At 38.3% G+C, this 26,771-nt stretch overlaps 2 protein-coding genes across 2 annotated transcripts in view; both read left to right on the forward strand.

Moving 5' to 3' along the window:
• The first annotated feature begins 670 nt into the window (after window positions 1–670).
• LOC140137554 (isatin hydrolase-like) overlaps window positions 671–26,771 on the forward strand; it is a 50,983-nt gene continuing 24,882 nt past the window's right edge. Inside the window, exon 1 of the mRNA XM_072159269.1 lies at window positions 671–693. The gene's annotated coding sequence lies outside the window, so the exon portion shown is untranslated. The remainder of the gene's footprint in view (window positions 694–26,771) is intronic.
• On the forward strand, window positions 19,504–26,407 carry LOC140138373 (isatin hydrolase-like). The gene is made up of 3 exons (XM_072160280.1): window positions 19,504–19,699; window positions 21,712–21,853; window positions 24,264–26,407. The coding sequence occupies exons 1-3, from the start codon at window positions 19,518–19,520 to the stop codon at window positions 24,798–24,800; spliced, it is 861 nt and encodes a 286-aa protein (XP_072016381.1). The 5' UTR covers window positions 19,504–19,517; the 3' UTR covers window positions 24,801–26,407.

The following is a 26,771-nucleotide window of genomic DNA, read 5'->3' on the forward strand; positions in this document are numbered from 1 at the left end:
CACAAAAAAACGGTAAAAGCTACATTTAAACTATTCTAAATAGGTTCTAGAAAATATAGTTTTGTAACATGTCCTAAATTTTTAGCTAATTTAGATGTTTGGAGAGGGTCGCACTTTTGTGTTTTAGGAAGGATATGTAAACGACAGATAACACCAAAAATATGAAGAAATTATTTCCAAACCGTGTTAAGTCAACAATCATTATGTTGCTCATTTTGAAGAATGCTGGTTAACAAAAAGCAGGTCTTTGTCTCATTTCGTGAACAAAGGTACACATACCATTGTTTCCTTTCGTTTCCTTTATAATCGGTTACCCAACTGAAGCTATAATACCAGCTTTATTGCGATGTCGCACATTGAAAACAGACACTTGTGCACAACCAGAGAAGATCTGATTTAATCAGTTGAGCTGCTTCAATGAGTGTTATCTTGGTTTAATAGCTTTTAATGGGGTTTAAGTCCTGCAAAGGTCGAGATGAATTCTACTGTAGACATGACTGCATCATGTGGCAAGTTGCCATACGAGTGAGCAGTTTTGCCGTTTCTGTTTATCATGCCGCTCTCCGCATGAGTACTATTTTCCTTCGGGCTGGCGCCCTCGGGAAAATAGCTTATGATATCACTTCGGACCAGCAGACCATAGTTCTAACCAGTGCCTCTCAAACCCGGGATCACAGCGCACCCTTTCCACAGGTATGTCAGATATTGTCTTTACAAGCCGACGACGAATGTCGGCTTGTTCTGTCTCTTCCCAATTCTTACAAGCCGACGACGAATGTCGGCTTGTTCTGTCTCTTCTCAATTCTTACAAGCCGACGACGAATGTCGGCTTGTTCTGTCTCTTCTCAATTCTTCTTCTTCTTCTTTCTTTCTTTCTTCTTTCCTCTGGCAACCGCAATCAACTGCATGTAGCTCCGCAAGGGATTAACAGATTTCAACCAAAGTTGACCCAAATGACCATTGGGCTAGGCCAAACCTTCCATTTGACTTTGACCTCGCTGTGACCTTTGACCTAGCTATAATGGTCAAAATGTGATTTCACAAAAATGCTACTCCTTCCACAAATTTCATGCGATGAGGACATGGTTATATCATGTGACTCGACTTTAGTCGGTGTCTATAGGGTGTGCTCAGATAAGGGGTCAAAGGTCATTAAGGGGTCATTTCTGGTCAAAGTCTAAAAATATTCAAAAATTCACTGTCTTTACAAATTACATAGCAGAGAGTCGCCATTAGCACACATGCATTGCTACTAGCCAGGGTCTTTAGGATGCCTACAGTTTCGGGGTCAAAGGTCATTAAGGGGTTACTTCCGGTCAAAAACCAAAATTATCAAAAATGTTCAAAACATTTTTATCTCAAAATGTAAACAGACCAGAATAATATAACCAACATACATGAATTAGTGTTCCCTGATGTATGCATGGTATTTTTATTTTGGGGGTCAAAGGTCATTAAGGGGTCACTTCCTGTTTTTAGCTGAATAACTTCAAGAAATTTTATCTCAAGAACTAAACATGGTAGAATTTTTTAATTAAAATTGGAACAATGCATTTTGTCGGTGTACATAAGGTTTTTTTTTCATTGAGGTCAAAGGTCATTAAGGGGGTCAAAAGATCAATCAAAAGTTTTCAAAAAATCAAAATCCATGTATAAGTTCCGATTAAGCTGAAATTCACCAGGAATATTTCTTATGACATCCTAGGCACAATGCAAGAGCAGTTGACCCCATCCGTAACCCAGGGGTCAAGTTATAGGGGTCAAATTGCGGCTTGTATTCAGCGTCTGTTGACTCTAGTTTTTTCTTACCTAGCCGGGACACCGGCTAGGTCTTGTGATGCTATCGGATCTTTCTTCTTTCTTCTTCTTTCTTCTTCTTCTGGCAACAAATTTCAAAATGCTTCTTCTCTTACATGTTACATCCTACATTGACGTCACTTGCACATATGCATCGGCTATATCCAGTGTCTATAGGGTGTTAACAAATTTGGGGTCAAAGGTCATTAAGGGGTCATTTCCGGTATAAAACCAAATATCTTCAAAATGCTTCTTCTTCCACAAATTACATAGTACGATGATGTCACTTGCACATATGCATCGGCTATATCCAGTGTCTATAGGGTGTTCACAGATAAGGGGTCAAAGATCATTAAGGGGGTCATTTCCGGTTTGAAATCTAAAAATATTCAAAAAATCACTGTTTTAACAAATTACATAGCAGAGTGTTTTCAGTAGCACACATGCATTGTTACCAACCAGGGTCTTTAAGGTGTCTACAGTTTCGGGGTCAAAGGTCATTAAGGGTCGCTTCCGGTCAAAACCAAAAATCATCAAATATGTTCATTTTTTTTTATCTAAAAACGTAACCAGACCAGAGTGACATAAACTTCATATATGCATTAGTGTTACCCGATGTATGCACAGTATTTTTATTTTTTTGGTCAAAGGTCATTTAGACGTCATTTCCGGTTTTAAGCTAAATAAGTTTACGAATTTTTATCTCCATAACTAAGCATAGTAGATTTTTTAAATTTAAACTGTAACAATGCATTTTCGTGGTGTATATGAGGTTTTTTTTATATTGGGGTCAAAGGTCATTAAGGAGGTCAAAACTTCTTATTTACAAAAAAATGTTCAAAATTTCGGACAAGTATCTGTATCTCAGCCTATGGAAGACGGATAAAGCCCCATCATGCTACAGTGATGCACCATTAATGGTGTGAGATGTCCATAAACTTTAAGACTGGCATTTCCGGCCCCGGCTAGGTCCAGATCTGTAACCAGATCTAGTTTCTTCTTTCTTCTTCTGGCAACCGCAATCAACTGCATGTAGCTCCGCAAGGGATTGACAGATTTCAACCAAAGTTGACCCAAATGACCATTGGGCTAGGCCAAACCTTCTATTTGACTTTGACCTCGCTGTGACCTTTGACCTAGCTATAATGGTCAAAAATAAGAAAAAACAAAAAATGCTACTCCTTCCACAAATTTCATGCGATGAGGACATGGTTATATCATGTGACTCGACTTTAGTCGGTGTCTATAGGGTGTGCTCAGATAAGGGGTCAAAGGTCATTAAGGGGTCATTTCCGGTCAAAGTCTAAAAAATATTCAAAAAATCACTGTCTTTACAAATTACATAGCAGAGAGTCGCCATTAGCACACATGCATTGCTACTAGCCAGGGTCTTTAGGATGCCTACAGTTTTGGGGTCAAAGGTCATTAAGGGGTTACTTCCGGTCAAAAACTAAAATTATCAAAAATGTTTTATCTCAAAATGTAAACACACCAGAATAATATAACCAACATACATGAATTAGTGTTCCCTGATGTATGCATGGTATTTTTATTTTGGGGGTCAAAGGTCATTAAGGGGTCACTTCCTGTTTTTAGCTGAATAACTTTAAGAATTTTTATCTCAAGAACTGAACATGTTAGAATTTTTTAATTAAAATTGGAACAATGCATTTTGTCGGTGTACATAAGGTTTTTTTTTCATTGAGGTCAAAGGTCATTAAGGGGGTCAAAAGGTCAATCAAAAATTTTCAAAAAATCTAAATCCATGTATAAGTTCCGATTAAGCTGAAATTCACCAGGAATATTTCTTATGACATCCTAAGCACAATGCAAGAGCAGTTGACCCCATCCGTAACCCAGGGGTCAAGTTATAGGGGTCAAATTGCGGCTTGTATTCAGCGTCTGTTGACTCTAGTTCTTTACCTAGCCGGGACACCGGCTAGGTCTTGTGATGCTATCGGATCTTTTTCTTTACACAGCCGTGACGTTAGTCACGGCTGTGTCTTTTTTCTTACAGGTTCTTTCTTACACAGCCGTGACGTTAGTCACGGCTGTGTCTTTTTTCTTACAGGTTCTTTCTTCTTTCTTCTTTCTTTCTTCTTCTTTCTGCCGACCACTACATTTGCTCTAGCACTTACATGCTTGTACCGATTTTGACCTAACTTGGTCACAACCATCATTGACCATGCCCCTACATGTCACATGAAACTCGTGGGGTCAAAGGTCACGCTAGGGTCATAGGGGTCAAAAACGTGATTTCAACTCAAAATGCTTCTTCTCCTACAGATTACGTATGACGGTGACCCCACTTGCACACATGCATTGCTATTACCCAGTGTCTATGGGGTCCTCACAGATTTGGGGTCAAAGGTCATTAAAGGGTCACTTCCGGTATAAAACGAAAAACCTTCAAAAAATTTTATTTGCTAAGAAAAACATAGGACAGTAACGGTATGTTCACACATAAATTGTAGTTACCCTGTGTATATGTGGTATTTTTTTATTTAGGGTCAAAGGTCATTAAGGGGCCACTTCCGGTACAAAACGAAATACCTTTAAAATGCTTCTTCTCCCACAAATTACGTAGGACAGTAACACCACTTGCATACATGCATTGTTATTACCCAGTGTATATGGGGTCCTCACAGATTTGGGGTCAAAGGTCATTAAGGGGTCACTTCCGGTATAAAACGAAAAACCTTCAATTTTTTTTTTCATTTGCTAAGAAAAACATAGGACAGTAACGGTATGTTCACACATGAATTGTGGGTACCCAATTCATATGTGGTATTTTTTTATTTGGGGTCAAATGTCATTAAGGGGTCACTTCCGGTCTGAGACGAAAAACCTTCAAAATGCCCTTCTGCCACAAGTAACAGCAAAGTGGTGCCACATGCACCCATGCATTGACATTAGCCAATGTCTATGACCGTTTTCATATATTTTGGGGTCAAAGGTCATTAGGGGTAACAACACGGCTGTGTTCGTGGGTTAGACCACAGCTTAGTCTAGTTCTTCTTCTTTCTTCTGCCGACCACTACATTTGCTCTAGCACTTACATGCTTACACCGATTTTGGCCTAACTTGGTCACAATGATCATTGACCATGCCCCTACATGTCATATGAAACTCGTGGGGTCAAAGGTCAAACAGGGGTCATAGGGGTCAAAAACGTGATTTCAACTCAAAATGCTTCTTCTCTCACAGATTACGTAGGAGAGTGACACCACTTGCACACATGCATTGTTATTAGCCAGTGTCTATGGGGTCCTCACAGATTTGGGGTCAAAGGTCATTAAGGGGTCACTTCCGGTATAAAACGAAAAACCTTCAAAAAATTTTATTTGCTAAGAAAAACATAGGAGAGTAACGGTATGTTCACAAATAAATTGTAGTTACTCTGTGCATTTGTGGTATTTTTTCATTTAGGGTCAAAGGTCATTAAGGGCTACTTCCGGTATAAAACGAAATTCCTTTAAAATGCTTCTTCTTCCACAAATTACGTATGACAGTGACGCCACTTGCACACATGCATTGTTATTACCCAGTGTCTATGGGGTCCTCACAAATTTGGAATCAAAGGTCATTAAGGGGTCACTTCCGGTATAAAACGAAAAACCTTCAAAATTTTTATTTGCTAAGAAAACATTGGAGGGTGATGGTATATTCACACGTAAATTGTGTTTACCTATTGTACATGTGGTATTTTTTCATTTGGGGTCAAAGGTCATTAAGGGGTCACTTCCGGTCTGAGACGAAAAAACCTTCAAAATGCCCCTTTCTGCCACAAATAACATAGCAAAGTGGTGCCACTTGCACCCATACATTGACATTAGCCAATGTCTATGGGCGTTTTATATATTTTGAGGTCAAAGGTCATTAAGGCGTCAAAACACGGCTGTGTTCGTGGTCTTAGACCACAGCTAAGTCTAGTTCTTCTTCTTTCTTCTTCTTCTGGCAACAAATTTCAAAATGCTTCTTCTCTTACATGTTACATCCTACAATGACGTCACTTGCACATATGCATCGGCTATATCCAGTGTCTATAGGGTGTTCACAGATTTGGGGTCAAAGGTCATTAAGGGGTCATTTCCGGTATAAAACCAAATATGTTCAAAATGCTTCTTCTTCCACAAATTACATGTGATGGTAACATGCTTAGGACATGTGACTTGACTTTGAACGGTGTCTATAGGGTGTTCACAGATATGGTGTCAAAGGTCATTAAAGGGGTCATTTCCGGTCTGAAAGCTAAAAATATTCAAAAAATCACTGTTTTTACAAAATACATAGCAGAGTGTTGTCATTAGCACACATGCATTGCTACTAACCAGGGTCTTTGGGGTGTCTACAGTTTTGGGGTCAAAGGTCATTAAGGGGTCACTTCCGGTCAAAAACCAAAAATCGTCAAATATGTTCTTTTTTTTTTTTTATCTCAAAACGTAACCAGACCAGAGTGACATAAACTTCATATATGCATTAGTGTTACTCGATGTATGCACGGTATTTTTATTATTTTGGTCAAAGGTCATTTAGACGTCATTTCCGGTTTGAAGCTAAATAACTTCAAGAATTTTTATCTCCATAACTAAGCATAGTAGATTTTTTTAATTTAAACTGTAACAATGCATTTTCTCGGTGTATATGAGGTTTTTTTTATATTGGGGTCAAAGGTCATTAAGAAGGTCAAAACATCAAATTTGCAAAAAAATGTTTAAAATTACGGAAAAGTAGCTGTATCTCAGCCTATGGAAGACGGATGAAGCCCCTACATGCTACAGTGATGCACCATTAATGGTGTGAGATGTCCATAATATCAATCACTGACATCAAATAATAGCCGGTCAAAGGTCAAACTTTAAGACTGGCATTTCCGGCCCCGGCTAGGTCCAGATCTGTAGCCAGATCTAGTTAAGTTAGGCGTGCAGCCTAACTTATTTTTTTCTTGCTGTTTGTTTCTTTCTTTCTTTCTTTCTTTCTTTCTTTCTTTCTCACAATTGACTACTAGTGCTACATCCGTGATCGGATGTGGACCAAACGCATAGCCAAGCCGTATTGGGTAAGTGGCTACAAAAGTCTTAAAAAGTTTTAATATCGGAGGTCATCCAGGGGGTCACAGGGGTCAAAAATGGTCATTTTTGCCTCATATGTGCCGCATCCCCCATTATAATTAGGGGCAAAACATGGAGACATCTAGTCTAGTGTTTTGATAAACAAGAGATAACCACAGGCAATGGTTCTGCTGTCTGTGCTTCAAAACGTGTAAAATTTCGTCTGGATTCGTCTAGTGCTAGGTGGTGAGTGCCGTGCATTCTCTAAATTCAGTAAATTTCCATCGTCAACCGTGTGGAAAATGTCATACGGCCGGGCGGTTTCACAAGTTGCCGGCTCTATCATACCAGTCGCTGCCTGGCTATTGCAGCTGCAATCCATACATCAAAACGTGTAAATTTTGGCTATTCCAACTGCAATCCATACACCCTTCATGCAAGACATGACTGGAATCGTCCACACAGGGAGTGAATATTACAAACGGAGTCACCCATTGAGGTAGGCCCATTCGAAATTCACACGCCCTGTGTGGGAGATTAAGATAATGTCTTCCGGAGAGGTTGTATGAATTTCAACTGGAACAGCCCAGTTGGGGTGTATGAAACCCCAAGTGGGCGATTCACACGAAACAAACTGAGGTATGTTCAGATGCCAATTTTGTTACATATCTTGAGTGTAACTTGTGATGTGATGCCTGTATGCTAGATATAAACAGCTACATCATTTCCACTGATGGCTATAGGGTGTGGGGTGTGTGTGGGGTGATATCTTGGCTAAAACTGCATCACGCCTTCCCATGATGCATTTATGAAAATCAATAATCCCACTATATAGTTTCTACAGATGACGCAATAATGGTGAATAAGGGGGTGAGGGGTAAGTAAAATGTTGAAATATGACCGCATTAAACCACAAAGGTCATGTGAGGTCAAAGGTCAGGTCAAATTACAAGTTGCTCCGATTGGGCTGTAACTCGGGAAAATGATCCCTGACACTTTGGGAGTATAAAACCACAAAGGTCATGTGAGGTCAAAGGTCAGGTGAACTATGAAGTTGCTCCAATGAGGCTGTAAGTCGGGGAAAATGATCCCTGACACTTTGGGAGTATAAAACCACAAAGGTCATGTGAGGTCAAAGGTCAGGTCAAATTTGAAGTTGCTCCAATGAGGCTGTAAGTCCGGGAAAATGATCCCTGACACTTTGGGAGTATAAAACCACAAAGGTCAAGTGAGGTCAAAGGTCAGGTCAATTTTGAAGTTGCTCCAATTAGGCTGTAAGTCGGGGAAATGATCCCTGACACTTTGAGAGTATAAAACCACAAAGGTCAAGTGAGGTCAAAGGTCAGGTCAAATTTGAAGTTGCTCCAATTAGGCTGTAAGTCGGGGAAAATGATCCCTGACACTTTGGGAGTATAAAACCACAAAGGTCATGTGAGGTCAAAGGTCAGGTCAAATTACAAGTTGCTCCGATTGGGCTGTAACTCGGGAAAATGATCCCTGACACTTTGGGAGTATAAAACCACAAAGGTCATGTGAGGTCAAAGGTCAGGTCAAATTACAAGTTGCTCCGATTGGGCTGTACTTCGGGAAAATGATCCCTGACACTTTGGGAGTATAAAACCACAAAGGTCATGTGAGGTCAAAGGTCAGGTCAAATTTGAAGTTGCTCCAATGAGGCTGTAAGTCGGGGAAAATGATCCCTGACACTTTGGGAGTATAAAACCACAAAGGTCAAATGAGGTCAAAGGTCAGGTCAATTTTGAAGTTGCTCCAATTAGGCTGTAAGTCGGGGAAAATGATCCCTGACACTTTGAGAGTATAAAACCACAAAGGTCAAGTGAGGTCAAAGGTCAGGTCAAATTTGAAGTTGCTCCAATTAGGCTGTAAGTCGGGGAAAATGATCCCTGACACTTTGGGAGTATAAAACCACAAAGGTCATGTGAGGTCAAAGGTCAGGTCAAATTACAAGTTGCTCCGATTGGGCTGTAACTCGGGGAAATGATCCCTGACACTTGGGGAGTATAAAACCACAAAGGTCAAGTGAGGTCAAAGGTCAGGTCAAATTTGAAATTGCTCCAATTAGGCTGTAAGTCGGGGAAATGATCCCTGACACTTGGGGAGTATAAAACCACAAAGGTCATGTGAGGTCAAAGGTCAGGTCAAATTTAAAGTTGCTCCAATTGGGCTGTAAGTCGGGGAAATGATCCCTGACACTTGGGGAGTATAAAACCGCAAAGGTCATTCGAGGTCAAAGGTCAGGTCAAATTTAAAGTTGCTCTGATTGGGCTGCAATTCGGGGAAAATGATCCCTGACACTTGGGGAGTATGAAACCGCAAAGGTCATATGAGGTCAAAGGTCAGGTCAAATTTGAAGTTGGTCCAATTGGGCTGTAAGTCGGGGGAAATGATCCCTCACACTTGGGAAGTATTAAACCGCAAAGGTCATCCGAGGTCAAAGGTCAGGTAACATTTAAAGTTGCTCTGATTGGGCTGCAATTCGGGGAAAATAATCCCTGACACTTGAGAAGTATGAAACTGGAAAGGTCATCCAAGTTCAAAGGTCAGGTCAAATTGAAAGTTGCTCCGATCAGGCTGCAACTTGCGGCAAATGATCCCTAACACTTGGGGAGTGTAAAACCGAAAAGGTCATCCGAGGTCAAATTTAACGTTGCTCAGAATATGAAGCCGAAAAGGTCAACGTTGCACAGTATTGCTGCGTGATGATGTCATCAGTCATACGCCTAACTTACCTCGTGCCCTTGCAAAGGGCACAGTTGCTCTAGTTCTTTCTTTCTTTCTTCTTTCTTCTTCTGGCAACCGCAATCAACTGCATGTAGCTCCGCAACGGATTGACAGATTTCAACCAAAGTTGACCCAAATGACCATTGGGCTAGGCCAAACCTTCCATTTGACTTTGACCTCGCCGTGACCTTTGACCTAGCTATAATGGTCAAAAATGTGATTTCACAAAAAATGCTACTCCTTCCACAAATTTTATGCGATGAGGATATGGTTATATCATGTGACTCGACTTTAGTCGGTGTCTATAGGGTGTGCTCAGATAAGGGGTCAAAGGTCATTAAGGGGTCATTTCTGGTCAAAGTCTAAAAATATTCAAAATTCACTGTCTTTACAAATTACATAGCAGAGAGTCGCCATTAGCACACATGCATTGCTACTAGCCAGGGTCTTTAGGATGCCTACAGTTTCGGGGTCAAAGGTCATTAAGGGGTTACTTCCGGTCAAAAACCAAAATTATCAAAATGTTCAAAACATTTTTATCTCAAAATGTAAACAGACCAGAATAATATAACCAACATACATGAATTAGTGTTCCCTGATGTATGCATGGTATTTTTATTTTGGGGGTCAAAGGTCATTAAGGGGTCACTTCCTGTTTTTAGCTGAATAACTTTAAGAATTTTTATCTCAAGAACTGAACATGTTAGAATTTTTTAATTAAAATTGAAACGATACATTTTGTCGGTGTACATAAGGTTTTTTTTTTCATTTAGGTCAAAGGTCATTAAAGGGGTCAAAAGGTCAATCAAAAATTTTCAAAAAATCAAAATCCATGTATAAGTTCCGATTAAGCTGAAATTTACCAGGAATATTTCTTATGACCTCCTAAGCACAATGCAAGAGCAGTTGACCCCATCCGTAACCCAGGGGTCAAGTTATAGGGGTCAAATTGCGGCTTGTATCAGCGTCTGTTGACTCTAGTTATTATCTTATCTTTATGATTATATAGTTAGATATTGTACCAAAGAATTCCAGATATTAATTCCGATTTGTATTTTACTGACACGTTTTTTTTTGTATTTTTACATGTGTATTTATTGTATTTTTACCCATATTTGGGTATTTTTACCTTTATTTGTGGTATTTTACCAGTGTTTGGGGTATGTAATTTTACCAGTATTTGGTGTATTTTACCCGTGTATGGAATATTTTTACCCTGAGACGAATTAGGTATATTCTACTTCGCAACGCAAACTTAAAAGAAAACCGGGCAAAACCAGCCTCTTGCCACACTTTCACGATATCCGACGGGTACCTAACAAGCGCTACGAAGCGTGCCTCTTCACACCTTACGAAATGCTTACTCATTAGCGTTGCGTTGCGCTGCGTTGCCTTCCGTTGGAGTTACTTAGGCTACAATTATTTCCTCTTACTTAATAAAAAGAAACGAAACAAGTTAGATTTAAAATTCTACCAAGGATCGACCGAGGTTCGAACCAGCAACCTATCGATCCATCCATAGTCGAGGCACTACACACTATGCTACAAGTGGTTGTGCTAGAAAGTCGTCTATTTATTATACCTATACGGAATAAAGCGTGCGCGCATGGTATACTATTACTATTACTAGCACTAGTATATTACCAATAAATAACCCTAACCCTAATCCTAATCCTAACCCTAACCCTGACCCTAACCCTAATCCAAACCCGAATGCTAAAGCTCTGTGCCGGGCAAAACAGGTACGCCGGGCAAAACAGGTACCTGATCGACGCTACTAAGCGAATCCCAAAATCCCCTTTTGATCGCTACGAAGCGAGCTAAAATGTGACTACGGGGTGGCAAAACGGACGTGTCATTTATAGGTATGAAATCTTTGTTTTGGCGCCTTATTTAAGTTTGCACTGATGTGCCATCTCAGTTTGGGTGCGCCAATGAATTATTATTTATTCTGGATATATAATAAAGCATTAATTACAATTTCAAGCATAGGAGTTTAGGCAAGAAGTACAAGAACCTGTGTAATTAATATGACAAAATATGCAACTATTTCAGGAGCCTTGTATATTTTAGCGTACTAATTGAAATCATGAAATTGCGCAATTACTTTTACCCATGTTTGTGTTATTTTTACCTGTGTTTGGAGCATTTTTACAATTCTTTTTATTTTAGCCGTGTTTCTTATTTTTACCCGTTATGTTCATTGTGTTGTTGCCGTCGGACCTATTATTATGACATGTCATTATACAGGGTGTCCCTAAAAGAACTGTATCGTCGGGAACTGAATTGTTTTAGGTATTCTAAAGCATAAACCAAGCATAACTAAATAACCAATGTGGTTGAGGAATATATCAGCTATCACATACTATTTGAATTTTGACAATTGACCACTCCGTTTTTTGAAGTAAAAGAGTTGTCCGAAACCACCTCATTTTCAATCCGTTCCACGGAGTCAATTATCTATTAATGACAATAGACACCTCATGCGCTGATGATGCGCAGCGATTAGCACTCCGAATACAGATCATCGATTGATATTTGAATCCGTGGAAAGGTTTGAAAATGAGGGAGTTTCGTAAAATTCTTATATTTCAAGAACGGTGTGATCAATTGCCAAAATTCAAAAAGTATATGATAAATGATTTTTCCCCTCAACCACGCCAGTTATTTCGTTATGTTTAGTTGTGGCGATAAAATACCCAAACAATTAAGTTTGCGACGATACAGTTCTGTATCAATTTTAGCGAGTTCGGCATTGCCAAGGACTAAAAACCACATACACAAACAGAAACAATTATTTTAGTCCAATAACTCTTCACAAAGAAAGTGTAAAGATCAGATTAACAAAAGGAGTGAATACAATCATAGAGCAAGATTTGACCTCAAGTTGCGGAGTATGAGTTTGTGTACCCAAATTTTGAAAGGTCATTCAATGAATGTGCAACTGTATTGGGGTTAAAGAAATGTGCCCTGATAGATGAGCATGTTGTGGATCCTAGTGAAAGAATAGGGCCTACAAATCTTTTGAAAGTTTCCACTCGGATTTATTGGTATAATTGCTAACTTATTACAAACGTGTTCCAAAAGGTGAAACACCATTGTACCTTGCAGTAAATTACGTTGGGAACCTGTATTTTAGTATTTGAATTAGATGCCAATGTCTGTTCAAAACTTTAACTGTATATATGTGACCAGCTAGATAGCCTAAATCAAAAGCCTACTCAGTGATTTGCTCGTTCGGAAATCATAAATAATCATAATCCAGTTCTTTTGTAACTTTATTTAATAGTAGCATAGATGTGCTAACATAGCCCGGGGCCACTTGTATTTCAAGGTGGACACCATGCTCGTGTTAAAAGTATGTTTAGGGTATGTTTTGCATGCGCTGAGTAATACTCGTTTAGGGTGCGTTTTGAGAGTCCATACATGAGCATGGTGTCCATCACGTAATGTAAGTGCCCCCCCCCCCCGGGTAACATAGTCTGCTAGTAGTTAATAGTCCTGTTGCAAAGTGTGTGGTTTTCAATATGTCGTGCAGGCTTTGTGATTACAAGGCTTGGAACCAAGTTAAAACTATGCTGAAGACTTTGAAAATCCAGAAAAACATTGGTGGCAAAAATGCACCTTGCTCCAAAACGTTATGGTCCCTTAATTGATAAGATTTTGTTCAAAATCACGTCAAAGTATTCATCTGGTCAAAACGATTTTAACCAAAATGGTCTCGAATCGTTCATCTTGCAAACACAACTCAACTTCGAATAGTTTGAACCATCTAGGACGTAACGTTAAATAGGTAACATCGCCATATAGGTCAAGGTTAATACGGTTCAATGAGTATTTTGATCATAACTTGAAGTTAGTCATAAACTAGTCGAGCGACCAAACTAGTCAAGCAGGCTTTGACTAACGTCCAAGTTAGTCAGGCAACTTAGTCAAGCCTGTTCGACTAACGTCCATTAGTCAAGCAAGTTAGTCGAGCCGGTTCGACTAACGTCAGGTTGGTCTAGCACGTTTAGCCTTTCAAGATGGGCACCATCTGGATTAAATCTGCATTAGTCAAGCTGACCAATTTTTAAATTGAAGTTTTCAGTGTACATACTACATTTGATTTTGTTTTTTTATATTTCTTTGTCTTTTCCCCCCACATATAAATTATAATCTTCTCAAATCAATCTGTTTTTAGATATTCCAGGTATCATTCTTTAATCATTCTTTGTGTTTTGTAACTCGTCCGTTAGAGACACCTTTAGGGATGAAATCAAAACTCGACCGGCGGTTGACCGCCGGTTCCGTTCGGTTTCTATTGTTCTAATCAATGGAAACCGGACGGAAATAGGTGGAACCGGTGGTCAAACTGGTAAACCGCCGGTCGAGTTTTGAGTTCATCCCTTACCTATTTTGCTATTTCGAAAACTAATTTAGCGACAAAATATGGAATACCGTAATATAAAATATAAAATTGGTGAATGTTTTCAAACCTGATATTTTGCTATATTTGTGTTTGCATATGTCTCAAATTACTGAAATCAGCCAAATTTGTTGTACTAGTATTAAGTCAAAAGAGCATTTTCCGACATAGAATGGTTTAAAAATAGAGCTGCATTTCTGTTCTACTTACAATAGTACATTAGTATGTACACACTAACCCAGACGCCCATACGGCTACCCAAACAACAAAATATATTGATAACAATACATTACTACTGCGCGACTCATTGTACGTAAAATAGTACACACGCTAACCCTGACGCCCACACGACTATCCATAAAGGAAAACAAGTCACTGCAAACAAAAAATATTGAAAACAATAATATACTTTACTTAAGGTGAAGGAATTATCCAAGAATTAAAACAACCTTAACATTGACATCAAGAACGTTTCGTACATAATGTTGAAAAGTGCAACTTTTTCTGAAAGCATCATTTTTGGGATTAATTTTGTCCAAGCAAAATGTTTTTGCAAATGAAACAACTCAAGGAGGGCGAAAAACGATTCCTCTATTCACAGATTTTTGAATTTTTCAAATCAACAAAACGTATGGCAAAATGTGTGCATTGTTCATTTCATAGCGAGTGTGTAGAAGAATTCAAATATCACAGATATACAGGGTGAGTCAAAACAAAAAGTGCACCGATTTGAATCTTTTAGGTTTTTAAACACTGTATAAATGATATATCCATTTGTGACCTTGTGTGAAAAAATCAAGGATTTAGCATTTACTGTTTTGTTTTTATGGCACATTTTATAGCGATACCCAATTTTAATGTTTGTCCAAGAGATACCTAAAATTTGAATGTCAGCCCACTCTGTGTAAGGTAGATTTGGAACAACTGCCATTTTCTTAACCTCATTGGCTCTGAAATAAAACAAAAGCACCCTAAGTGTTATTGCCATTGGTCTTGTTTCAGGAGAAGAAACGTTATTTGTTGTTATTTTCATTTTACCATTACTTTAAAGATGTTTATTGTCTATCAAAAACATTCAAATTTGTAGGCATGTTTCCCAAATGTGAGTGGACACTACGAATGAACTGTAAACTCGGCAAATTGTATTCTGAGTTACAGTGTAAAATATGCGTGAAGGTCGTATTCATAGCTGTTTCAATTCAGTGCGACAAGTATCTCATCAAACACTGTTTAAATAAATCTCACCCTGTACTTTTGTAGGTCCTGTGGTTCTTGAGTTATATTTTGTTGTTTACAGTGACCGATTTTCCTTTACGGCTACCCATAAAGGAAAATCGGTCACTGTAAACAACAAAATATTGATAACAATACATTACTACTTTAACTTAGTTATTACTGTGCGCAGGCGGCGGATGACATGATCGCGCCGGCAACTCGTGAAACCGCCCGGCCGTATGGCATTTTCCACATACTCGGTTAGTTTTGTGGGGTTCATTATCGAACCCCAACGGTTTTAGCTTGTATTTATATTATTTATCAACATAGGCCTATTTGTTTGTGATATTTCAAGCGTTTTAAAATTTCAAAATAATCCCATTCAATTACACGGTTGACGATGAAAATTTACTGAATTTAGGGACCGCATGTCATACACCACCTGACTGTGCGGCTCAATGTTATTTCTTTCGAACCCTGTACCTATTGAACTCATTACAGTGCATTAGTCAAGTATTATGTCAAATTGAGTTTCACAGTATATAGGTTAGCAACTATTTTAAACTGTTTGGATTCGTAGGTTAGTTAGAATTCAAATATGCTTCGACCAACAGTACATCGTCTCATACCGTTTCTGTCTCTGATCCTTCAGGCACCCATGCAACCGTTGAACTTAATTTTGACATAAATGATTTTAATTTGAAGTTTTAAATCAGCAGTTGTTTCAAATTAGGAGGAGAAACGCATACATTTGACCAATAAAGCGTGAACATTATTTTACTCTGTAATGGCCCAGACAGCAAAGCATAGTGGCACGACATATTGCTGAATATTAGCACAATGTTGGTATAATTAAAGACCGAATTAAAAGGACTAATTTGCGTCTGACGTCATGACAAAGGCGCGCCGTGATTGGTTGCTAACTTGCGCAGTATGGTATTTTTGGTCTGATTGACAGGACTTCATACGCAGGCTAGTCTTTTTAATTCGGTCTTCAATTATAGGTGAACGTTGTTATGTGCCAACGCAATTTTGTCCGTCAGCCAAACGTTAGCATGATGATGGTAATTTTACCTTTCGCCAACCATTTGCCAACGTTGATCCAACCATTGACAATAAGCCAAAATAAGACAAAAATCATGACAAAAATGTTTAAAAGGTTGATGCTCTGCCAATTGAGCTAACGGGGTTTCTACATTTGATGAAGTGTTTTTTAAACACTTCATCAAATGTAGAAACCCCGTTGAAAGTTAATACAGGGTATAACAATAAAATTTGTACAATTTGGGAAATAGAATTACACTAGTGTGCCGCTTATATTTTGGTTTGATATTTATAAGTCTATAAAGATAATTTATAAAGCTTTATTCCAATAAAGTCGATGGTATACAATTAAAGATATGAAGATCTGAAATAAAACATTGCGACCTTTTCTCATATTTCTTCATATAGACACATGTCGGAGGCAAATGAGCTGAAAACGGGCAAATTTTGACCATACGTTTTGAAAATAAAGCCGCAACAATCTCAAATAAGCGGTGGACTATTTTAACCGAATTACACTGGTACATCAATCGTGGAGTGATTTGGTGGTGCGCCCTCACCGAATCGCTGGTCGGGACAGCGAAACCCCGTGGCATGAGGTCGGTGATAGTGTGCGTGGCACCAGTGTGTGTACCAAGTGAAATCTGTGTTCATCTTTACACAGCCGTGACGTTAGTGGGGTCAAAGTTCACGTGGGGTCACAGGGGTAAAAAAAACGTGATTTCAACTCAAAATGCTACTTCTCCCACAAATTACATAGGACAGTAACACCACTTGCACACATGCATTGTTATTACCCAGTGTCCATAAATCATACACAGATTTGAGGTCAACGATTATTAAGGGGTTATTTGCGGTGTAAAACCAAATACCTTCAAAAAATTTTATTAGACAAGAAAAACATAGGATAGTGACGGTATGTTCACGCATGAATTGTGTTTACTCATTGTTATTACCCAGTGTCTGTAAATCATACACAGATTTGAGGTCAACGGTTATTAACCCTAACCCGCCTGAATACTACAAAATACTACTTGATATATGCGCTGTTCGTGCATGCATCCCAAGTGATATATAGGCACGGTTTCGCTGGCCATCGAAGCCCAAGACCCGTGGCAAAGTGTCGCCGACCGAGTGCTTGGCATGCGAGGGGTCTCGGGTTCGAATCCCACCCAGAGCAAACAACTTCTTTCTTTCTTTTCTCTCTTTATTCTTTCCTTCTTTCCCTTCCCGTCGCCGAAAAGCCCTTAGGGGGTTAGGTTAGGGGGTTATTTCCGGTGTAAAACCAAATACCTTCAAAAAATTTTATTAGGTAAGAAAAACATAGGATAGTGACGGTATGTTCACGCATGAATTGTGTTTAATCGACGTATATGTGAAATTTTTTATTTGGGGTCAAATGTTATTAAGGGATCACTTCTGGTATAAAATGAAATACCTTCAAAATGTTACTTCTCCCACAAATTACGTAGGTAAGTGACGCAACTTGCACACATACATTGCTATAACCCAGTATCTATGAATCATACACAGATTTTAGGTCAAAGGTCGTTAAGGGGTCACTTCCGGTACAAAACAAAACACCTTTAAAAAATTTTATTAGCTAAGAGTGACGTATGTTCATACGTGAATTGTGTTTACCTAATGTATATGTGATATTCTTATTTGGGGTCAAAGGTCATTAAGAGATCACTTCTGGTACAAAACGCTTCAAAATGCTACTTCTCACACCACAAATTACGTAGGATAGTGACGTAAGTTGCACACATGCATTGCTATAACCCAGTGTCTATGAATCATGCACAGATTTGTGGTCAAAGGGGAGGGCACTCAACTTTGGCCTGTCAAATTTGCATATACCCGATGACCCCCTTTTCTAAAAGTCATACCCGATGACCCCTCCTTTTTTTAGGCGCGGCTACCCAATGACCCCTTTTTTGTCTAAAATTGTATCATCAAAATGCCACAAAATATTGCGGAAACTTTCAAATTCTCTTATTTAAGCAAATTTGTATCATAAATTTGGAACAAAAAATAGAATTTTGCTCCATTTTTTCAAAATTTTCTAGCCGATGACCCCTTTTTGGAATTTTTTTAACTTTTTACCTAATGATCCCCTTTTTTCAAAATATTATACCCAATGACCCGTTTTTCATTTTGTTTGTACCAATGACCTTTTTTAAACAACGTTTTGTCATTAGAACAAGTTGCCATAGACCGAGTGACAAACTCTAATGAGATGTGACATCAATACCCAATTTACATCTCGCCGTCCACAGCCAATACAAGAGAGGTTAAGCTGCATATCCTATCAGCGATACCTTGTTCAGGACTTTCAAAAGAAGTTCCTGCTTGTGCAACCATGACTGTTTCAACACTACGATAGCCCGCCAAAGTCATGCAGGTAACTCCGCTGGAGATCGTGCATTGAATTGGTCTGAATGAGGAATCATACGGGATCCAGCGCCTTTTGTTAGAAGTCACACATGAGTAAATGGATAACCTCTATTGGAGCAACATTGGCCTGTTTGCCAACTATGGGCATAATATTCAATATTTATGAATATTGCATGGTACATGAAGGGAAAATACCCGAATGGTGTCCAAATTTTGCGCGAATATACCTTATGGTTGATACTGTCGAGTGAGTTTGATATTTTTATGAATGATCTGGCAATGGCATTATTGGGCCTTGATTCACTACGAAACAGTGGTACCTGAGTCGGATTTTTAAGTTTTTAAATTTTTTTGCATGAAATATGAAGATAAGATATACAATTTTAATTGTGATATCTTGGCCTAAATATATTTGTTTAGCAAGATACGGCTTTCGAAAGGAGTGGATACGTGCAGTTGGCATATACCCTAAAGCATTTTAAGTGTGTGATTATTACGTAGTCAATTCACCACACACGGCCGGAGATGTCATCCAACATTTTCTAACGTACCGACAGGCCCCTACTTCGCGACACCGGTAGGCACATACCCGTCAATTCTAAAGTTGAGTGCCGATAGCATAAAACCATGGTCCGCGTTAGGGTTAATATAATATGGGTGATTGACAAAAATAGACTTGCACTGTCAAAGAAGGTCAACAAGTCAGACATAGGCCTATATTTTTAAGTTGTTGTTGTTGCTGTTGTTGTTGTGAATGTTCTTCGGATTTATTTATATTTCATTCTTGCTTGTTTTCTTTATACAGCTTCGGTAAAGCATAGTTCATGAAATATTACAAGCCCGTTACAAGCAAGCTGTACAAAATGTTGAGAGTGATAGCTATGACGATGTTCTCCATTATTCTGTTTTCTGAGGCGATTCGTGCATCGCACCTCCGCGTTGTTGACCTTAGTCACACTCATGACCTGGACGCAGTAACTTGGCCGGGCAATCCCGATTATAACTTCACGACGATTTTCCGAGGATCCAGCGAAGAGGGCGTTTGGTAGGTTAACTTTTACCTTTGTGTGGTCGATAAGGCCATTAAGGCGGGCGTCCTAGAAAAATCGAAGTTTTTCTCTTACACCACGGCTTAGAAATTAACCATATCTATACAGTTTGGAAAACTTAGAATCTTCTTTAAAACTTATTTAGGCGGATCTAGTTTTACTTTTACACCGCGTATTGCATTCATATCTACATACTGTGGAGAATCTTAATAATATCTTTTTCTCGGATGAACCGCAGAGTGTACTGTCTTATCCCTGCAATGAACTACCCAGCAAACACAAAACGTTTTCGACATCATTCGCAAAAGGTTATAAAAGGTTGTCAGAAAACGTTTAAATGTCGGGTTACATAAAGGGTGGGTATATTAAGGGTATAAAACGTTTTCATAACATTTCAAAACATTTTTTGATAATCTACTAGTTACCCAGCAAACACAAAATGTTTTACAGAAAACGTTTAAGGGAAGGGGTATGAACGTTTGGACAGTATTTATTGTGGGACATTAGAGCACATCAGACATATCGAATTGCATTCTGAATACGAAGAATGGCCTTCTGATATCAAACAATTTTGATTTTTTGAAATTCGCAATGTAATACACATTTTATGGCAAATCATTAAAAATTGATATTTTTGATATTTAACAGTACTCGAAGTAAACTTTAAAAATGCTGTCGAAATGCTCAAAACGCTCACTCCAGTTCCCTTAAATGTCTGGTTCCGGTTATATAAAGGGTATAAAAACGTTTTAATAGCATTTCAAAAACATTTGTGAAAACTTGATACAAAACATTCTAAACAGAATGTTATTTTGGGGTTGAAAAATATTTCGCGAAAAAATTTTCCAATAAAGTTTTGAAAACATTTTCATGACCTTTATATAACCCGACATTTAAATAATATTAAAGCGTTTTGAAAAAACATTTTAAGAACATTTCTGTGTTTGATGGGTTCAAATATTTTAACAATAATGTTATTAAAGTGTTGACAAAATATTTGGCAAAAATATTTGCAAAAATAGTTTACAATAACATTTTGAAAACATTTTAAAAATATTGTTGTACTGTGTTTTCATATAAAACGTTTTGAAACGTTTTCATGACCTTTATATAACCCGAGATTTAAATGTTATTAAAACGTTTTGAAAAAAAAAAACATTTTAAGAATATTTCTGTGTTTGCTGGGTGCAAATATTTTAACATAATATTATTAAATGTTGACAAAATATTTGGTCAAAATGTTTGCAAAAATAGTTCATAATGACATTTTGAAAACATTATAAAAATATTGTTGTAGTATATTTTCATACAAAATGTTTTAAAACGTTTTCATGACCTGTATATAACTCGACATTTTAATGTTATTAAAAGGTTTTTTTTATTTAAAAATTTTGGTGGGTATGCTCCCCCGGAATTTTGAGGTGGTGGTTCTTTGGGAGCTGACAGCGTACCGGTAAAAGGAAGTCTTTTAGAGCTGCGAACAAGTAAAATGGGGATTTTTGGAGCTGCGAAAGGTCAAAATCAAGGGTCTTTCTTGGCTTTCTGGTTGAAAATCGCCTGAAAATACCTTTTGGAGCTGAAATTATCAAAATCAAGGGTCTTTCGGAGCTGTATTTTGGTCCACTAGGGAGCTGCGAAATCCAAAAAGGGGGTCTTTCCGGGGGAGCAAACCCGTATGGTCATTTGTGGTAAGTGCCACCCCGGGATTAGGCCAAAAACTGTCTAGGTGTTCTCTGCCGTGACAGTCTCTACTACAAAACATTTCCAAAACACACGAAAATATCTCTGAATTTGCCATATGTAAGACAGTAAACGATGACTTTATGCGATTAATAATACGAAAAACAAACTGAAGATGGGATCAAATATCGAGATTTTCAGACAAAAAGCTAAAAACTAGTCAGACGAACACACAAACTAATGTATGGAAGAGAAATCTTCTCAGATTGGCGTTTACAACTGTACAATTATTTTATATTATTCTATTTTATAATGGTCGTTTTTCTAGGTTGCAGTTCAATTCTTTTCAAACGCCAGAGCATATGGGTACACATATAGATGCTCCATCTCATTTCAACGAAGATGCTCTCCAGGTGCACCAAATCCCGATTGAGAAGCTTATTGGGCCAGGAGTCATAATTAATGTGAAGGTAACTTAATAGTAGCAACCTAGGAACTAGGTAACAAAAGACAGCCGGGAATCTGGAGCCCTCTATAGATCAGTCAACTAAAAAATAGCTGGAATTCCAAAAGCAAATTATGACAAATAGAATTACGAACCATTGACATATCAAAATATTTTGGAATTTTGAAACCCCAAAGGGACCGTTCACAAACACGTGTTAGGGGGCCTGATACAAAAAGGGGGGGTGAAAAATTTTTACGATGAATTTTTTTTGCATCAGACCCCTCCCCTAACAAGTGTTTGTGAACGGTCCCTAAACATCGCAAGTACATTAACACGTGTACTTTTCTCGCAGGTGCATAATCTATTAAATTAATTAATGTTCGAACGTGTTCTTGTGTATACCACAAAACAAACTACTTGGAAAAGACTACTAATACTTACGGTTTAGGATATTTCTATCAGTCTATCCAGACTACTTTGTGTGCTTTTTATGTAAGCCCCGGGATGTAAGCCTGTCCGTCCCGTAAATTCCCATCCAATGAGGACTTTTGAACTATTTGGTGGTTCCCGTTTTCTGATTGTGCGGTTCGGCGGTGTCTGATCACCGGAGGGGTAATGCCATGGGGCACTAGCTTAACTCAGTTATTCTGCCTTGGGTTGCACTCATCACATGTGTATGTGTGCAATCATGGAGAGAGGTTGTGCATAATATGCATATATTATGACCCCCGGGATTATGACCACCGTAAATATGGCGGACTACTCAAATGCATGCAACAAAAGCATGATTGCAATCTACGGCGACAGTTCGTCTCACAAACATAACAAATGCACTACGATCAACAGATTGATGACAATATATGATTGAATGTACTGCACTGCGCCATGATTACGGTGTAGTACACTGGTTCAAATCCTTTGATTGGAGCCAATCAATAATTTCACGTACAACCTCTAAATGATAGCTCTTTTCAAAGATACCAACCCTACAGGTACGGGTGATCAGCATGATGTGAAATTTCTATAGACTTCCAGGCCTTTATTATTTTTTTTTATTATCCCTGTCGATAATCTATGGTATGGTGCAATGCAGAGGAATAGTGTAACGTCAAGTGCTGAGCAATACATTCACCTGGTTTTTAGGATATATTTCGAAAAGTTTTCACTTTGGCAAAAAGTCATGAAAGAAAAGTTGCTAAACACGGTCAGACCTAACAGAAATTATTAGAAAAGCGATGAAAAATATTCTTCCTTGTCTACTTTTATTCAATTTTGACCGATTTACAGCAAGATATCTGGGTCCAGCCGAATATTCCTAATGACTTGAAACTTTTGATGGGATAATCTATTTACAGCAAGGGGTGTTTGAACATTGTAATCATGCATATTGATCAGTGATTCCACCCTTTTTTTCTTTGATCCTTTTACTAATTCACAATAATGGCGGTCTAATAAAATGCATTCAACAATATTTGATTGAATGGACTGCACTGTGCCATGATTTCGGTGTAGGACACCGGTTCAAATCTTTTGTTTGGAGCCAATAAATAATTTCATGCACAACCTCTATAACTCAAAAGATGTCACAGTTGGTGCATTATAACAAATGATAGGGCAAGTTACTATGCGTCTGGAGTGTATTGTGAATTATACTCCTCACCAATAACATCCGAACATTTATAGGGCATACAATTTGTATTTTCTTAGAATAATGGGCCAAGCCAAAAGCATGCATAGAAGAAGATTCAAATACCGCAACGAATTGTTGTAATTGGTTGAGGGACAGCTGGGATCACTTATAGTTAATACACTAATATGCCAATTAGAAACACTGTCTGCATTTTATGAACTGAATTATATTTTTCATTTTTATAAAATGTTTTTGGTGAGGAGTATTATTAATTTACTATTCATCCATTCACTATCCAAAATCACCATACCTACAAATCTGTATAATGAGACCTTCCAAAATAATGGTACCCAACTTCTACCGGATTATTTTTAAAGTGTTGAGAAAAACCTACCAATTTCAATAGAATTTCTGGTAAACTCTCACTCAATGCTTTGGAAACACAAAAATCCCGTTAGGTCTCAGCGAATGTTAACACTTTTCTTTCATGACTTTCTTTAAAAGTGGATATTTTTTCAAATAAGTAACAAAAACTGGGTGTCTAAGTTATTTGGACAGACAATAATCATGTAACATCACTACTTCTTTGGCGAATTCGCAGTATACATGCCCCTTGTGCTACCCATGTATCCGGGTACGAGACTATAGTGTTGGATTCATATAAACATCCCGGATAAACATGATAAATAATTACTTTAGTCGTTTTTAGCTCTTCTTGCATTTCACCGGATTTTACAGCATTATTCACATTATTTTTTAAACTTTTTTGTTCTTTATATATATAATATTACTATCTTTACAGTCGAAGGTCGCAGCAAACAGCGACTACAGAGTCACCTTAGATGATATCCAAGACTGGGAAACCAAGTACAACCAAATTCCTGACGGTGCGGTCGTTATAATGAACTCGGGATGGTCCCTGAGATATCCTAACAAGACGCTTCTATTTGAGAGCCAGACCTATACGGATGCCACTACGTACCATTTTCCTGGTTGGCACGAGGATATTGTTGATTGGTTGTTGAAAAACCGAAATATAAACGTCATCGGTGTGGACTCGGCTTCGTTAGATTACGGGCCCGCGACAAACTTTCCGGTTCATCAACTGCTCGGTGCAAATAATATTACGGGTGTTGAACATGTTGCCAACTTGGACTCCATTCCAGAGAGTGGTACAATCATAAGTGTCGCTCCTTTTAAGTTATACGGAGGAAGTGGTTGTCCATCTCGAGTTTACGCGACACATACGGTTTCTTCTGCTTCAATACTGTACACAACGCCCTGTTGGACAATCTCGGTACAGGTCTTGGTCATGTGGGTAGCAGCAATTAAATTTTAATGTGGACACGGGTAACCATAAAGATTTCTGGCGAGGGCTTTGCTAAAATGAGAAAAAACTAAAATTAACATAAATTTGATGGAAAAAAGTCTATAAATTTCTCAAAAGATAGAACCGGTCGCGTGAAATATATTGAATCAATTGTGCCGGATACCGGGGTCGGATACCAATGGTAATACCTTAATAATATGTAATCCAGAAATGGGTTAGAAACGAATTGTTAGGCTGCGAGTGGGCCCCGGAGTGGGCAATTTTTTGCATTATTTTTCGTAGTTGTCGGGAAGACATCACTTTTGGTTAGGGATATGGCCAATGAGGGTAGTTTAGGCATTGCTTTACTATTGTTTCTAAGAAAAGTATTATAGGAGGGAAGTCTTGAAATAAGATATGTATTGTTTGAAGGCGAGGGTGTTTTAGATTTCTGCTTTTGAAAGGGTAGTACGGCTGCTGCGACCGCACGGAGGGAACATTTGGAAATTATTACAGTAAAGGATGTGGTGGTGGGTCTTTAGAAAATAGAAAGTTTTTGGTTTGTACATCTGTTAGTTACTTACATGCAGTACGGGCATGTAAGCACGGTGGCTCAGTGGTTACGGCCTTGGTGGCTCAGTGGTTACGGCCTTGGCTCAGTGGTTACGGCCTTGGACTCATAATCTGAGAGCTTGCTTTACGTGCGTGGGTTCGAGTCCCCGTTACGCCACCGTGTTGCGCCCTTGGGCAAGGCGCTTTGTCTCGCTTGCTTCACCCCACCCAGGTGCAATGGGAAGCTGTTAGGGGTAGTCACAGTCGTTGTACTGATGAACCCTGCGCCATTTGTAGGCAGCAAACGTGGTTCCGACATATTCTAATAACGGCGGAATAAATGTAAAGCGCTTTGAGGCTGTTTACGGCATAAAGCGCTACATAAATATCTACATTTTTTTATATTTTTTAGTACTGTAAAAAATAATAGTATTGCTTCTGTACTGAGTCTTATTCAGTATTGTAACAGAACTAGGGCTCGGGCTATTATTAATATGAAAACGACACGAGGGAAAGCCTAACTGGTCATATATAAAAGTGGATGAAAGTCTTTAAGGTTTTTTTTAAAACTATTTTTGCAATTTGAGGGGAAATGGGCCAAAACGTGCAATTTTGCATGTTTTCTTTTATTTGAAGTCACAAAGTTCTAAGACTTGGCACAAGTCAAAGCTATCAAATCTTGAGTAAAGGCTAAGCGTTAACTCGTAATGTTAATATTTTATGTTATTTTTGACAAAAGTTTAGAAATGCATGACTTGAAATTAGTCTTGCATACGAAAAACGTCCTAAAAACGCATGTTTTTGGCCCTTATATCCCAAAATTGAAGTATTGCCAGTTAGAACTAACTAAAGGATTTAGCTATGTTTCATCTGGCAAAACAGGATAATTAAAAAAATTAGTGCTGCATTTTTCTGGAATGGGGAGTAGTCGTGATCCAAAGAGCATTTAAATATAAATAAAAGTGTCTCAGTCCAAGAGGTTTCCTTCTTAGTTTTCCTTTCTTATGTTCAGCAATTTTATGGACATTAATCTTGTTGGTGTATTGAAATGTCTATTATTTGTAAGATAAGAAAAGTTGTTTATTCTTAATAAAGAAATGTGACACTCTTGTGAGTTTGTTTCTTTACATATATAATATGAGTTAACAGGCGCGGATCCAGACATATGCACACCGTGCCCGTGCAACCCCCCCCCCCCCCTCGGGGTCCTAATTTTTTTTTTTTTTTTTTACAATTTGAACCATTTGTTTAGCTTTTCATTTTTAATTGTTTTATGTTTTATGGAAGATATAAATTACATCTTATTTAACGATCTATGACCTCCCATGCCAGTGGCGGATCCAGGCTGGGGCACACACGGTCTGTGCCCCCTTTCCTGTTAAAAAAAAATTCCGTGAAAAAAGAATAGTGAAAAAAACTGCGACGGGCACTGAACATTCACAACATGTA

This window comes from Amphiura filiformis, chromosome 17, assembly GCF_039555335.1.
Source record: "Amphiura filiformis chromosome 17, Afil_fr2py, whole genome shotgun sequence".
In the NCBI taxonomy this organism is placed as follows: domain Eukaryota; kingdom Metazoa; phylum Echinodermata; class Ophiuroidea; order Amphilepidida; family Amphiuridae; genus Amphiura; species Amphiura filiformis.

What these genes read in the sequence shown, in the direction of transcription:
- LOC140138373 (XM_072160280.1), top strand. Translation starts at nt 19,518, where the DNA reads ATGTTGAGAGTGATAGCTATGACGATGTTCTCCATTATTCTGTTTTCT. An exon ending in TCCAGCGAAGAGGGCGTTTG is followed by an intron (nt 19,700 to 21,711) that starts GTAGGTTAACTT and finishes TCGTTTTTCTAG; the next exon opens with GTTGCAGTTCAATTCTTTTC. An exon ending in GAGTCATAATTAATGTGAAG is followed by an intron (nt 21,854 to 24,263) that starts GTAACTTAATAG and finishes CTATCTTTACAG; the next exon opens with TCGAAGGTCGCAGCAAACAG.